The sequence below is a fragment of the Equus asinus genome, chromosome 2 (assembly GCF_041296235.1).
Source record: "Equus asinus isolate D_3611 breed Donkey chromosome 2, EquAss-T2T_v2, whole genome shotgun sequence".
NCBI lineage: Eukaryota > Metazoa > Chordata > Mammalia > Perissodactyla > Equidae > Equus > Equus asinus.
In genome coordinates, this window is record NC_091791.1 from 154775442 (window position 1) to 154791146 (window position 15705).

At 55.4% G+C, this 15705-nt stretch overlaps 1 protein-coding gene across 1 annotated transcript; it reads right to left on the minus strand.

Moving 5' to 3' along the window:
• Positions 1-6559: 6559 nt before the first annotated feature.
• On the minus strand, positions 6560-15002 carry VPS18 (VPS18 core subunit of CORVET and HOPS complexes). Its single transcript, XM_014857371.3, has 5 exons — positions 14584-15002; positions 13404-13545; positions 10713-10804; positions 8695-10565; positions 6560-7894 (listed from the first exon to the last, which is right to left on the minus strand). Exons 1-5 carry the CDS (start codon positions 14672-14674, stop codon positions 7169-7171), a joined length of 2922 nt encoding a protein of 973 aa, XP_014712857.3. The 5' UTR covers positions 14675-15002; the 3' UTR covers positions 6560-7168.
• Positions 15003-15705: the final 703 nt, after the last annotated feature.

Sequence of the window (15705 nt, forward strand, 5' to 3'; positions counted from 1 at the left end):
TTTGTTCCCTCCCTTCCAGTCAAGGTGGCAAAGCAGAGCCTTTTGAAGGACGCGTGGAGCCCAGGACGCTGCGCCCAGACCGTCACACATCAAGCCAGTCCCCAGTTCAGAGAGGGTCTGGCTGACCCTGGGCGGGATCAGCGAGGGCTGAGCTGGGGCAGCTGTTTACAGTAAACAGAAAGCTCCTGAGGAAGGAAGGAGGGGAGGGGCTGGGGTCGTCATGGAGACGGGGAAGAGCAGCAGGGCCTCAGCCGAGATCCACAATGACTGACTGGTAATGCATCCCCGCCCCTTCTAGAGCCAGAGGAGGCCCAAGGAAGGTCCGCAGAGGGCAGCCTGAGCAGGAGCGGCAGGGGCAGACAGGGTGGGCCTCAGAGCACGGCCCACTAACACACTCCCCCTCATCATGTATTTCTACTTATTATTAACAATAACATCTACTGTTTATTGAGCTTGTATAGCATGCTTGGTGCTGGGCTCTTAAGAATATGTTTTCTTGTTTAACCCTAACAGCAGCCAGGAGGGAGGTACAATAATAGTTTCTAATTTATAGATAAGGAAATTGAGGTTCAGAAAGATTAAGCCGTTTGTCAAGGTCACACAACTAGTAGGTAACAGAGCAAATAATTATGGATCAAAAACTCTTTTTACCGAGGCAGGTAGAAGATGAGGTAGCTGGTGAAGCTTTGAGCCCCTCAGCCGGTGGGGAAACTGAGTCCTTTGGGTACCAAGGGGACTTTCCCAGGCTTCTTGAGTTAGTCAAAGAGATTGCTGGGGACAAAACCTATGTGTTCCAGCCCTAACCACTAGACCACACGGCCTCTCCATGGCTTGAGCTGGGAAGGTCCAAAGAGAAACTCCCTTTCCAGCCCCAGCCTGGAGTGTAGACTCTTCCCCTGCTAACAGGCTGGCCCTGTGGAGGCCGGGCTGGGCCAGGGTGCCGTGGGGGATGCTGGGGGGTTTCTGCCCACACATATGGTTTCCAGATTCCAGGGGATGAAAAGGAGGCCCTTAGGGGCGGAAATGGGGGATGTGCGATGACAAATTTAGACTGATTGCGTTAAAAAAAAACGCCGAGAAACCCTAAAAAATAAAAGCAAAAATTCCGCTAGAAAACCAAAGGGAATTATTTGATTGTGAAACTGAGGGCGGTGAGGCGCAGCACGGTTTAATGTAGAACAGTATCAAGGGTTCTTCGGACTTCAACTGCTCAGAGGATGGAGGGAGATGGGGAGGTTCTGTCTGCTGTTCCTGGCTTCACCCGCTGGGCTTTGGGACAGGGATGGAGTTGGGCAGGGCACCTGGGCGGATGTCTGGTGTCAGGAGCACTTGGTGGTGGTGGGGGCTCTCCTGAAAGGCTTGGGCCCTCCAGATAGCTAGACTCCAAGGGTCCTGCTGGCTTGTGGCCGAGGGTCCCCACTGGCTCACATAGGGAGCTGCCCCAGGGGAGGCCCCAGTGGGTCTGTACCTGAGAGCATGTGAAAGGATGAGCTATAAGGTAGGGGTTTGGGGTGTCTCCTAGTCCCAGGCTTAAAGGGAAATGGCCAGGAACAGAAGGTAAAAGAGAGGACAGCTGCCTGGAATTCTGGCCTGTAGCAGGCCTAAGGGGTCAAAGGTCAAGGGGAGGACAAGGGGGACTTCCTAAGGTTCCCAGGGGACTGCCAGCCAAACAGGCAGCCAGCAAGCCAGGCTGTTGTGCAAGTTCTGGGCTGGACCATGAGGGCAGGCTGGCAGAAGAGCCACGCCTGGCCCAGCCCCCGCCCGGCCTATCCGATCCATGCTCTGGAGCTGGAGTAGTGCCCACTCGCCCACTCTCCTCCAGGAAAGCAGGACTCCGCCCCCCCCAAGGTAACACTCCTGTCCCTCTGCGGCCATATTCTATATGCCTGAGGGCTTCCTCTCTCATACCCATCCTGAGCCTCTCTTCCCCAGAATCGTGGTCTTTTGAGAAACCAGAAAAACCTTCTCAATTAAGCCTCTTTCTTCTGACTCCACTCTGATTCCCCGAGAGATGAGAGGGGTTTTTGAGGGCAGAGCCACGACAGGGGTCATGGGGTCCCAGAGGAATGAGGCTCAGAGAAAGTGGAAGAGAAGCAAGCCGACAGGAAGTGCTCAGCGGGCAGGCCCTGGGCTGATTTTGTAGATGCGCTGCCCTCTCTCCTTGAAGCTTCACTTGGGTCTCTCAAGGTCTGTTCTATTTATTCACATTTTATAGGTGAAGAAGTTGAGGTTCTGAGGATGTGATTAAACAGACAGCTGATACACGGCAGAGCAGAGAGTTGCACTTGCTCTTTCCAGATCACCTCCCTGTCCCTCAGCTCGACCCACTTTGGCTGGAGATGGAGAGGGAGCACAAGGAAGGCCTAGGACAGCGTTTGGTTCCCAATGGTCATGGGATCACTGCTGACTGATGCTGAATCTCGTGGAGAAGGGACTGGATCCTGGATGGAGCTTTGTGTCAGCTACCAAGTTCTCCTCTTACATTCAGCATCTGTAAAATCAGGAGGTGGGATTGGCAGCTCAGTGGTTTTCAAACTGAGGTCCTGGGCATCCTGGCATCCTATAGAGATTGGGGTGGGGGAGGAAAGGACAGTGAATGGGGGTGTGGGCCCCCACCAGCCTAACTTCCACCAGGGAAGCTCAGCATATCAATTTCAGGTATTGGACATCCATGAATCTTTTTATTTGAGCAGGGGTCTCACCTCACTCTATGGCCTCCATCTGACGTCTCTGCAGCTCTCTCCTTCTGGGAGCTGCGATCTAGGCAATTCAGGTCCTGGGCTGGGAAGAGAGGCCAGAGGATCTGGCAAGGAAAGTGGGGTAGACCATGTCTGGGCTTCCAGCCCTGTGGGAGGAAGCAGGTAGAGGTCCGACCCATAGAATCAGGCCACGGCAGAGGAGATGAGCTGCAGAATTACAGGGCACTTGCCTCCACACCTGAGAAACACAAACAGACCTTTGGCCACGGCAGCTTGGGAACCAGAAGCAGCACCCACTTTTCTGGGGTCAGACCAGTGCCCCTTTCTCTTTTTCTGCCAGGCCTGCCCGGGCTTGTTCTCAGTGGTTGCTGGTCACCAACCTAGGGCCACCCTAACTTCTCATGACCTTGTGATTCCTGACTGCTCAGCTCAAGGGCTACTTCAAGACGAAAGCTGCAAAAAGGCAAAGCTGTTCAGGGAGCGGAAAGTACCCAGTCGGGGGGCGTTCAGCAAACAGGGGCTAATCCCCTTGAAAGAAGGATCCTACTTCGTTTTCTTTTATTGGCTGTCCTAGACCAAAGTTTGCCCTTCTGCCTCAGTTTTCCCCTCTGGAATCCAGACATAAGAATGGTGTTCCTTTCCTGGTGGCTTCAGTATGAATAGCTCCCTGAATATCATCATCTCCATGTTCCAGGTGGAGGAGAAAGCTGAGGGCTCCAGCTGCCCAAGAACTAGAACTATCTAGCATCTTCTTTCTCTCCTACTGCCCACCCGAGGCCTGCCTCTCACCACCATTCATCCTCAACCTGCTGCAGGGCCCAGCCTGGCTCCATGTAAGCAAAGCTGCCAGCAGGGTCCTTTGTGGTGCTGCTCCCGTGTGGCACTGCCTAGGGGCCCCACCATGGGGCAACAGATGGACCTATGGTCTCTACAGAACAATAGTGGGGGAGGGGCCCTGGCATCGCCCGCCCCAAACAGGAAGCACTGCATGAGCTTCAAAGAACTGGCAGGGCCAAGGGGCTGAGTGGCTGGAGCCAGTGCCAGGACCGGCGGCTGCCTGAAGAGATGCCTGCCAGCCTCAGGATGCCCAGCCTGCAGTGGGGGTGGGGCTGCAGTGGCCAGGGCAGCTGGGTCTCCGGCAGAGGAGGCTTTGCACCCTCAGTGAAGCAGCCACTGACCTGAGACAGGCTGAGGGAAGGGGGCTCAGACACCAGGCTGTTTCCTGGACCTGCTGCCACTAGCTAGCGGGGCTGCAGGTTCTTTCCCAGGCCACAGTGGGTCTGGCCCTCCAGCAAGTAACCATGAGGGGCAGGGCTGGCACCAAGCCTGCACCCACTCCCTGCCTCCTGCTCCCAGCTGCTCTGCTCAGAGCCTTTTCCTCTCCACTTCCTGTTCACACAGGGGGGGGGCGGGAAGTGGAGGGAGGAAGTTGGGGGGAGGCGTGTAGGGGGGACCCATTGAATAAAAGGAATTAACCGTTTCCCTCCTCTGACCTCTGGGAATTTCCGCCTGTGAAAGTGTCTCGAAGAATCTGCAGAGCTGGGGGAGTGGGGAGGAGGTGTGCCCCTCTTGGCCCCCTCTCCCTCCCCCGGTGGTGGTGGGGCCAGATAACTCCCTCTGGGCTCTCTAACCTTTTGTTTCCCTGGCGCCAGGGGGGCAGCGCCCAGGGCAGCCCGGAGCCTGATGGCCTCGGAGCCCCCTCCCAATCAATGGGGTCGGTGCAGCCGGCCTGCGACGCGGGCCCTGGGGTGGGAGTGGGGTAGGAACGGCGAGAATTGGTGGTCCCGGGGGCATGAGCTCACACTCAGGCTGGCCAGCCTCTGAGCCCCGCGCCCTCCATGCCAGGGCTAGCACCCTTGGCGTGTGCCTTGGGGAAAGAAAGGAGGACGGCCAGGGGCAAGCCGAACCTCAGACACCGCTCGGCACACCCTCTGATGGCCACTCCCCCTGGAGCTGTGAAAGAGAGCTGGAGTTCGGGAAGCCAGCAGACAGCGCCCCCTAGTGCCCGCTGCCGACTTAGCCAGGCGGCCCCCCAGGGCCCTCAAGGGCGGGCCTCAGGAAGCACCTGCTCCCAGGACCAGTGGCCGCCCTGCGTCTCCCCCAGGTGGCTTCCTTGTTTACAGGCCTCCTGCCCTGATCCCAGCGTCACTGCCTGTGGCCACTCCTCCTATTTCCAGTGACCTCTCCAGAAGCAGCTCATTCATCTTGGCCCCTGCCCACGCAGCTGCTCCCCCACCCCACCCCCTTCTGGCCCTCCCCCAGGCTTAGGGCCAAGGCCCTCAGGGCCTTCTCACTCTCCTCCATTCCAGGCCTTGCTTGGTTTCCAGGGATCTAAGAGCTGTGGTTTCCCGTTGCCCTGACTCAACGGAACCCCATTCTGTCAGTGCCAGGGAAGCCTGGGGCCTTTTTCCAGGAAAGAGGAAGAAGCTGAGGGCCAGATGGGTAGGCTTAGGAGAGGACAGAAGGGGCAGGGGCGACGCAGGCTGTCTTAGCCAAGTCCTGTGAGAGGAGGGAGCGATAGGGCAGTGTTTGTTTAACTAACATGTGTTAGGCACCCATTATGCGCAAAGACAGAAGCCCCAAGCTGTTCTAAGTCAGCAAGTGACCACACCAATGGCAGGCCAAGGTTTATACCTAATACTCACTGACAGTGGGGAGCAGTACCCCTGAGCCCTCCACTGGGCAGGTGAGGGGAGCCTTAGGCCCTATGGGGAGAGGAAAGGAGCAGGAGCCCTCCAAATCTTCCTGGAAGAGTGGAAAGGAAGCAGGATTAGAATGCCCTCTACTCACCCAGTGGGACCCACACACACACATTTGCTCCCGCTCTTGCTTCTGGAGGAGGATGGGTAATCTGAGGCTTATCAAAGACGGGCAGCTTCTAGCCCTGTCGGTTGGCAGAGTGCATGAAGAGACCCTGTTCTAGTGGCTGGGGAGCACGGCAGGGCAAGGTTCCACCAGAACTGCAGGAGACAAGTTTTGGAAGAGGATTAGGCTGCAGGGGAAAGAAGCCTGCAGTCACCAGCCAGGTGGCCTGACCCCAGCCTGATTCCAGGAACACTCATGATTTTGCTTCAGCCTGGGCAGCTGACAGACCACACCCAGAGAGCCAGGTAGTGGACTATGAACACCAGTCCAGGGTGCAAAGGGTGCTCAGCTGATGTCACAGGAAGGTCCTGCTCCAGAACTCCCTAGGGCTTAGCCTCCAGCTACAACTGAAGAAGTGTAATCTGGGGGGAGGGGCAGGTCACAGGAGCTAGATGGGGAGAAAACAGATCTTCCAAATGCCATGGATGGTGGCAGTGGCAGTCTCAACAATAAATGCCAGAGAGTGCAAGGGCAGAATCAAAGCCAGGAAGCAGCTGGGAATGCTGGGATCCAGGGATCTGGGCAAGGAAAATCCAGCATGCTAAGGGCGAGTAGTGGGAGGAAGAATGAGATTTCTGGTTAGGCAGTGGAGACTCCCAGAAAATTCTTGGGACAGCTAGGGAGGGACCAGACTGAGGAAGCTCTAGTGGAGAAGGTGACTTGAGAAATCAGCGCCCCGAGCTGCCTGAGTGCGGAGGATTCTGTGGGGAGCAGCACCACCTGCTGGCCAGAGGGAAGAACAGTCTCGACCTCGAGACAGGATGGTGGGCCGTAATTCCCAACAGAAGCCTGGAGTCAGAGAGGATGGAGGGACAAGGAAGCGAGCAGAAATGGCAAAATCGTCCTGTCAAATCTCCAGGTGAAGGAGTGAGGGCCAAGGTTTGAAGGGATGCAGAGCCCTGGCAGCCTCCCTGTGGCACTCCAGCCCCGCCTGGAGACCACTCACATACCTCTCAGCCCAGCATCAACAAAGCCATCAACTCCAGAGCCACCAGCACAGTGCAGACAGTTTAATGCTCGCCACCCCCATCGCCATCTCCCACTGTCCTCCATGAGGCCCTCAGCCCCAGGGCACGCCTCACCCTGGAGCCCCAGACACTGTGCACAAGAGCATGCCACGCCTCAGCACCACCTTTCCCACCCCCAACGCCTAGGACTCCGAGGGGCTGTCTTTTCACTTCTGGGACCTAGGGGCAGACACCTCTGAGGGAGAAGAGGCACAGAGTGAAAAGGAAGAATGGTACTCTCACTCTAGAAGGTGAACAGGCTGCGTGTGGGGAGGGACAAGGAAAGGAGAGCTGTTAGATGGAGGGGGGACAGTAATGGGTCAGAATTCTGACTTCTCCAGGCCCAGGCCCTCCACTGGGAGGCAGGCTAACAGCCCGGCATAACAGCAGCCCCAAGGCGGCTCTGAACAGCACGGGCAGCCGGCAAAATGCACTCATAGCTGACGCCTCAAGGGCAACAGCTATAATTCTACGCCCTCAACACAGTCATGGCCCAGCAGTCTCCAGATGACTGAGCACCGACTATGGGGTGGCCATCCCAAGAGGGGGCAGTAGTTACCCCCGACTGCCTGCCCACCCATCAGGGGTGACACCTTCCTATAGCCAACTGAGGTGCTCCTCCTCGTAGTGCTGGGGGTCGATGAAGGGCCGGTCGATAGAGCGGATCATCAGCTCCCCACAGTACACACACTCAGCGGCCACCAGTTCATCGAGGTCAGCCTTGAGCTGTTCCCGGCTGGGCCCCCCAGCGGCAGCCCCACCCTCCGCCTCCTTCACCCGGGCAGAGCCCTTGGCAGGGGGTGGGGCGGCCCCTAGCTTTCGCTGCAGCTCCTCGAGCCGGGCCTGCTTGTAGGCTGGCAGGCCAGGCCGCACGGCCTGCAGCAGGCAGTCAGCATGGAACATGTGACCACAGAGGAAGAGGTAAAAAGGGCGGTTGAGCAGGGGGAAGTCGCAGGTGGCACATTTGTCCTGGGGTTCCACGGCGCCATAGCGGCCCCGCAGCTCCTGCAGGTCTCGCCGGATGCGCTGGGCGCTGGCTGTGGCCTCCTCCATCTCCCGCTGCAGCTCCTGGATGTGGTGGTTGTAGGCTTTAAGCGAGCTGCAGATCGCCTCCTTAAAGTGGTCGATGGTGACAAAGTCCGGAAAGAAGGGCAGCACATCCTCAATCTTGAGCAGGGGGCAGCTGGCCAGGCAGGCCATGGCCGTCTGCACATCTTCCTCCTCCTGCACCACGTGCCGTGCGATCTTCAGCCACAGCTTCTTGCGCAGTTCCTCATCTTCCTCGGGCAAGTCAGCACACTGCTTAGCCAGGTCCACGTCCACCTGTGGGGAGACCATGAGTGTTGGGGTCAAGCTGTCCCCCCCGCCCCGGATAGAGACTGGGAGAGACAGATGCCCAGGGAGAACCTGGGCCTGAGGAGAAGCCCCAGTGCAGGATTCCCAGATCCCTGGCAGCAAGCAAGGTTGGGGGCCAGGATAGGAAGTTATGTCAGTAATGGACCTGTCCCTGTCACAGCTATGTAAAAACTACTTACGATGAAGGGGATTCAGTGTTAATGAATTTAAAAATCACCTGGGGAACATAGTCAAAATACAGATTTTTGGACCCCCACCCTCAGACATTCTGATTCAGTAAGTCTTGGGTTCAGATCCAGACACTAACATTTTAAATAGCACTTCATGTGATCCTAAGGCAGGAGATGATTCATGATTTGAGAAACGGAACTCAGCACCTTCCCCTTCTGCAATTGCAACCATAATGCAATAGCTAGCTTGTACATAGAATTACCTTTGTACCAGGCACTGTTCTGAGTGCTTTTCATATACAGTAATTTAATCAACCCTATGAGGTAAGCACTACGATAGTACCCCCATTTCACAGCTGAATTATCTGAGGCACAGAGAGGTTCAGAAATTAGACCGAGGCCACACAGCTTAGGCAAGTGGCATGACCAGAATTCAAACCCTGACTTCAGAGTTCATGTTCTTAACCTCTACACTACAACACCTCTCTGCAAGGGAAGCCAGTACCTGATGGCCAGAGCCCCCCATCCCCCTTCAGTATCTGAAGCTACTGCTCTCCAGGCCCCTCTCCTGGATGGGGTCAAGCCTCATTTGCTCACCTGAAGGGCCAGATCCACAGCCTCCTCATACAGCTCCAGGACCTTGTAGACATGAACACAAGCACGGTGGTGGCCGTGCTCAGCGCAGAGCCGCAGCGCATACTTGAGGTCGTAATGCACGCGGTGCGGGCTGGCCCCGGCCTGCTCGAGGTAGGCCAGCAGAGAGGCTGGCTGGCCTCGGGCATACAGAGACAGCAGGTAATTGTGAATGGCCTGCTCAGTCTCGCCCAGCACGTTCACGCAGAACTCCATGTAGCGGATGGCCTGGCTCACCTGCTGGGCCTCGCCGCCCTGGCTATAGTTTACCAGGGCAGGGATGAGCTGCCGGGCATCCAGCCGGCTGCCCAGCTCAATCCAGGCGTCCACCAGCTGGCGGGGGATGTGACGGATGAGGATGGGCGAGAACTTGTAGAAGAGCTGAGGGTCACGATGGCGGGCAAGCACGGCCAGGGCCTCCTCGTAGGCCTCATGCTGGCAGTGGTATGCCACCACCCGCTCGTAGTCCTGCATGATCACAGCAAAGTACACCATGTGTTCCGTGTCCCCATGGCTGGCGAGCAGCTCGTGGATGGAGGCCCGGCTGGCGAAGAGCCACTCCTTGTGGCGGGGGCTGCTGAGGAAAGCACGGAAGCGCTCCCGTGTCTCCCGGTAGAGGTTCAGGGCTTCTGGATCACCCTGCAGAGCCCCGAGCCGGCTCAGGTAGAGCTCCGTGAGCCAGGTGGTAAGCAGCGTGGCCTGGGTACGCTCGGCTGGCTTCAAACCGGCCAGTTTTCGCTGCAGGAACTCAGCCAGAGCCTCCTCCTGTCGGGCCTCCAAGAACTTGAGGGCGATCTCCTCAAAGTAGCTCTGGGTCAGGGCGTAGCAGCGGGCGCTCTCCAGGTAACGACGCTGGCGAAAGCAGAAATCAGCCTCCCGGGCCAGGACCGTGTCCAGGCAGTCCGGCCGCTCTCGACAATACTCTTTGGCCAGGTCGAAGCGGTTCATGTCCAGGTAGGTGCGCCAGACATCCCGGGCCTCCCGCTGCACATGGTAGCGGAAGACAGCCCGTTCAGTGTAGGCCCACAGGTGGCCCGTGGAGGAGTCCTTCACCATGTGCTTCAGCGGCCCAAACTTCTCCAGGAAGTGGTCCCGCAGCACCACCTGCCCTGTCAGCGTGCACACCGCCTCCACCCGGTCCGCCAGCAGCAGCAGGAAGTGGAACTGGGTGAGGACGATGGCCAGGGGTGGGCTGGCCCCAGGACCTACCTCCTCTGGGTACTCCCAGACTCGCTCCTCACTCAGCAGGGAGTCAGGACGCCCACAGTCCAATGCTCCATACAGCACGCCATCCCCCATCATCCAGGCGAAGGCCCGGGGTGCAGAGCGCAACTTAGGGGTATAGAAGGCCAACTCGCTGTAGCCCAGACTGCTGGGGAACTCACGGAAAGGGGGTGGGTGGTCAGCATAGGCAGCAAAGAGCCCTGAGAAGCCCTGGGCCTCAGCTCCCTCTGCTGCTCGGCCTATGAACTGGAAGAGGCGCTGCCGAGTGGTGGCGATAACAAAGCCACGGCCATCAGGGCCCCGCTCGGCCTCAAGGGAGCACACAGGCGCGGGACCCCCTTCTTCATTTAGCACATACAATGGACGGAAGTAGAGATCCGGGGCAGGGCCAAAAAGCCCACCCTCGCTGGCTGAGAGCTCTGCTTCGAAGATCTGGCCTTGGGCAGTGCCGACCAGGATGGGGCCTGTGCTGCTCTCAGTGCCCAGTGCCTTGTTCCAGCCCACACTCTCCACCAGCTGCCCCTTCCAGCGTGCCAGGGGCCGGACCTTCTGTCCATTACGGTTCACGTAGAGGACCTCAGTGCTGCTCAGAGCAATCAGCAGGTGAGAGCCTGGAGTGGGGAGAGCATGGCACCCTAGAGGATGCTGCCATTGCCCTTAGCCTCCCCCATGACCCTCCCCCCAGATCCCACCCACCCAAGGCAGGGACTTACACTCAGCGCCAACTCCCCCAACTTCAGACCTCCGCCACCACTTACCAGTATGGTCCAGGAACATCTTGTGAACTTTGGCATCATCCTTGCGCCCCAGCTCCACATGGTTGGGTTCGTTTGCTTTGCCCAAGTCAATGCTGTCAGGATAAGAGGCACAACATCACTCCAGAGAAGGACAGACCTCTTTATAATCTGATGAAAGCCACAGCCTCTCTTCCCTGAAATCTACATATATGCATAAAATGCTTTTTTTTTTTGAGGAAGATTAGTCCCAAGCTAACATCCACACCCATCTTCCTCTACTTTATATATGGGACACCTGCCACAGCATGGCTTGATAAGCGGTACGTAGGTCCGTGCCTGGGATCTGAAGCAGCCAACCCTGGGCCACCGAAGCAGAGCACGGGAACTTAACCACTACCACTGGGCTGGCCCCTACACATAAAATTCTGAATGCAATCCCCAAAGGCACTCTGAAACACATACAGGGGCCTACTTAAGAACACTCGGCTCTGAGGGGCTGGCCCCATGGCCGAGTGGTTAAGTTCGCATGCTCCACTTCAGCAGCCCAGGGTTTCACCAGTTCGGATCCTGGGCGCAGACATCCTGGCACTGGTCTTCAGGCCACACTGAGGCGGCATCCGACATGCCACAACTAGAAGGACCCACAACTAAAATATAGAATTATGTACCTGGGGGATGTGGAGAGATAAAGCAGAAAAAAGAAAGAACTCTTGGCTGAGAATTCCCCCACCTCATTTTGAGCAGTGACTAAGCAGATGTCTTTTCCCTCTGCTCCACACATCTACAGTGCAGCCGGGAAGATGGGCAGGGGTATCCCAAATTGCTGGGGTCAAAAGGGAACAATGAATGGTAGCTAATGGTTACTGGGCACTTTCTATATACCCAGCACCATGCCAAGAGCTTAATCTAGTATTATCTGCATTAATCTTCATAATAACTTTGAGGGGTGCTCCTGTTTATTTTATTAAATTCTTTTCAAAGTACACGCTCATTCTAATTAAAGAATCAAATTGAAAATATGTATAAAGAAAAAGTTAATGATTTTCTTCTCTAACACTTCATTCCCAATGGAGAAAACTGAGGTTAACATCTTTCTCCATGCTCATAACATAAACAGGGCTGTTTTGTCACTGTTTTTACAAAAATGCCTTCATATTGTGTATATATGTGTATGATACTAATTTGTAACTTGCTTTTCTCAGTTAATGATATTTCATGAACAATCCACTGGGTCAACAGATACAGTTCTAACTCAGTGTTTTAATAACTGAATAATATTCCCTTTTACGGCTGAACCATAATTTAATCACCATCTTCCTGTTGATGGGCATTCAGCTTGGGTCCAGTTTTTCCTACCACAAATAATACTGCTATCACTCTCCTTGTATCTGTAGCCTTGCAAATTGGTACCTTCCTTTTTATAGCTATGTATTCCCCAAAGTGGGATTGCTGGGTCAAAATTAGAGGTATTTAAAATTTTAACACAGGGCCAGGCCCCTGGCCGAGTGGTTAAGTTCTCGTGCTCTGCTTTGGCGGCCCAGGATTTCGCCGGTTCGGATCCTGGGTGCAGACATGGCACTCCTCATCAGGCCATGCTGAGGCGGCGTCCTACATGCCACAATTAGAAGGACCAACAACTAAAAATACACAACTATGTACCAGGGGGCTTTGGGGAGAAAAGGAAAAATAAAACCTTTAAAATAAATAAATAAAATTTTAACAAACATTGCCAGATTACTTTTCCAAAACATGGTGGCAATTTATACTCTCAGCAGCAATGTGTGAGAGTCCACTTCTGGGTTAAAAAAAATGGTATCTTATTGTTTTTTTAATTTGCATTTCCCAGAGACTGAGAATATTCTCAGCTTTTACTGGAAATCCAAAGTGCCCGTTCTGTGAACTGCTTGTTTACATTCTTTGCCTCCCTCTTCCACTGAATTCTCTTTTTCTTATTAATTTGTAACGGTTTTTTAAGGAACAAGAATGTAAACCTTTAGTTATTTGTGAAACAGATTATTTTCCCACCATCTTTTGTGTTGACCTAATTCATAGTGCTTTTTTGTTTTTATTTTGTCATAAAATTACTATGTAGTTAGATATATCTACCTTTTTCCCTGTGGCTTCTGGATTTTTTAGCTTACGTAAGAAGGTCTCCCTTCAGGCCAAGAAGATAGAAATTTATTAAATGTTCTTTTAATATTCACATTATTTTTTATATTTAAATAAGTATTCCACCTAGAATTCATTTTTGTAAAAGAGGCTTAGCTCTGTTTTACCCAAATGATTATTCTGGATAGATAAACAATTTTGCTGACACCTTTGTCATATATTATTTCCATCTATTTATTCATTTTTATTTCCAGTTTTAGTGAGATATAATTTCCATTATAGTGGATTTATTTCAGGACTTAGACAGTTCCACTGATCTATATGACTAACTTGTGGGATGGTACTATCTTTAACAGATGAAGGCACACATTAGAGAAGATTCCACAGCTGGTAAATGGTAGAGCTGGGATCTGAGTCCAGGTCTATCTGATTCTTAGCTACTACACTACACTGGTTCTCTCTGGGAAGGGACAGGGTATTTCCTGAAAACTCCAAATCCACTGCTTTACCAGCCCAGAGTGGAAGAAAGGCCCCAGTGAGCTAACAGTCCCCCAAACACCACCAATCCACTCCCTACTCCTAAACCTTTTGGGCCTCAGTTACCGGAGCAGTGTATCCTTGCCCAGGCTCATGCAGAGCTGATTGCAGGAGACAACAAGACTGGTGATCCGCTCGGAAGGGGTAAAGTCAATGCGCTGCTTCGTGAAGATGGGGACTTCCTTCTCCAGCTGGGCATTCACATACCCTGCAGGTGAGGAGCAAAGAAAAGGTTTGCTGTGGGAAAGACTGAGAAAGGGCAAGGAGAGGCAGCAACGAAACAGGGCTCCTCTCCACTTTCCCAGCATATTCCTACCCCAGGACCTTGGTTAACAGTTTAATATCAATATATCAAGTAGTTTGTCAATCACCTCTCCATTAGGGGTCCTGGGCTTTTCCCACACTTCTGACAGCAGGGAGGGGTTGATTCTGTGAGCCCTTGGGATGCTGTCACACCACGATGCACCTGTCCCCACTGGTAATGGGAGGAAGGGGTTGGGCTTTCTCCCTTATCAATCTTTGGCCCAGCCACCCCAGCTCAACTAGAGTCTAGTTCCACTCTTTCCCCTCCTCCTTGACCATGCAGTAATGCTCTGAGTGAGTCTCCAGGAGAACAAGGGCAGAGGGAGCCCTGGGGACCCTCCCATCAGTTGGTTAACAAACTGCAGCTGCTCTCTCTCCAGCCTTAACTCCCATTACCGTTGCTCAAAATATCCCCGCACTTCATCCCCTCTGCCAACTCTACTACTTTCTACCAAATTTTCCCCACAACTCCAGGCTGCACCCAGCTCTAGCAAAGGCCTAAAACACTTCATTTTTCCCTGTTCAGTGACAAAGTTCCCTCCAGGACCATCCCCCCTCCCCTACAACACTCCCCTTTCCTCAGTTTCTTTCCCCCACTCTCTTCCTCCCACCTCCAGAAGGGGCCTGGCGAGAAAAGCACAGAACCAGGTGAAACCTGGAGCCTATTCTCAGTTCTCCCAACTGCGGCCCTGCAGGCAAGTCACTTCCTTATCTGGGTCCCGGTTCCCTCTTAGAAGGACCCTAAGTGTAGGGCCTAGATCACGCGATTGCTCTTGCTGCTCTTCCAAACTTCGACCATCCACAGAGCCTTAAGAGAATCAGGGGCCTAGCTCCGGACTGCATGTGAAGGAGGTGAACCGAGCTCTCGGAGCCACCCTCCCCGCTCCTCCCCCGCAGGTGCCAAGAGGGCCAAGAAGGGCAGCGGCGCCCTTCCCTCCCTTACCCGAGTGGGGGATGCCCACGCTGGGGCAGCCAGGCTGCAAGACGGCTGAGCGGGACAGGGAGTCCTCGTATTCATCCAGGATGGACGCCATGGTGCCCGGCTTCTGGGATTACAACAGGGTTCCCCCCAAGGATCCCGGTCGCCCCAGAGTAAAAGCTGCGGCTCCCCAGCCTCGACAGGGACCTGACAGATCCTGCCACTCCGCCGCCGACTCCTCCCCTTTAAAACCCTGAGGATCTTCTCCCTCTTGCCTTATAGAGCGGGAAGACCGGCGGGCCCGCCCCCTTAAACGTGGCGCGGTTCTGCACCCTGCTCCCTCCCCCAAGAGACCACCGGCTCCCCTCCGCCGATGCAGGCGGTCCCAACCTCGCCCCGGCAGCTCAGCTGACTCCCGCCCCCGGGACGCGCGCCTATTACGTAACTTCCGGGTTCTCTCCCCCTCCCCCCCCACGCACGCTCGTGCGGGAACGTCGCCCCGCCGGCCCCCCGGAGGCGTGGTGCGACCTGCGGGGGCGGGGCCGGGGCCCAGTCTGCGCTGGCTGGCGGGAGCCGGGAGCGCTGCGGCAGGGCTCGGCCTGGGGGCGGAGCCCTGAACGCTTCCGACCTGGAGGCGAGCGGGGTGGAGAGCCGGCCCTGAGGAACGCCAGCCCCTCCCTCCAGACCCTGCTGCAGTTCTCGGCCTTGACACTAGGCGGCAATGTCGGCTTCCTCAGCCCCCTCTTCAACCCGCCCAGCGCTGTCCAGCCGCAGCCTCGGAGCCGGTCCCCAGCACCTTTCATGCCCAGGCTTCCCTCCCTCTCTCAGATGGACCGCTCAGCCTCCCTGTCTGGCTCCCGCTCCCACCTTTCTAAAGAGCCCGCTGCCCTAGGTCTGCAGGAGAACCTCCCGTTCCGCGATCTAATCGCTGTCTTGACCCTGCTTCACAAGGCACAGGTAAGCAGTCCTGGCCTCTCCTCCCAACTCCAGGGGCCCACCAGCCTCCAGAAAGTGGCCGCGCTGGTGGGCCGGCCAGCGGGAAGCCATGTGCTTCTTAATCTGCTTCTAGCTTGCTCCGTAATGCTTCCTCTGTGTGAGGGGAGACAGAGAGGAGGCAGAGATCATGAGGCACCGCTAAGGAGTGCT

Coding starts and splice junctions, on each gene's coding strand:
- VPS18 (XM_014857371.3), bottom strand. CDS start 14,674: ATGGCGTCCATCCTGGATGAATACGAGGACTCCCTGTCCCGCTCAGCC. Junction 13,546..14,583: donor CGTGGGCATCCCCCACTCGG/GTAAGGGAGGGA, acceptor CCTCACCTGCAG/GGTATGTGAATGCCCAGCTG. Junction 10,566..10,712: donor GATGTTCCTGGACCATACTG/GTAAGTGGTGGC, acceptor TCCCCACTCCAG/GCTCTCACCTGCTGATTGCT.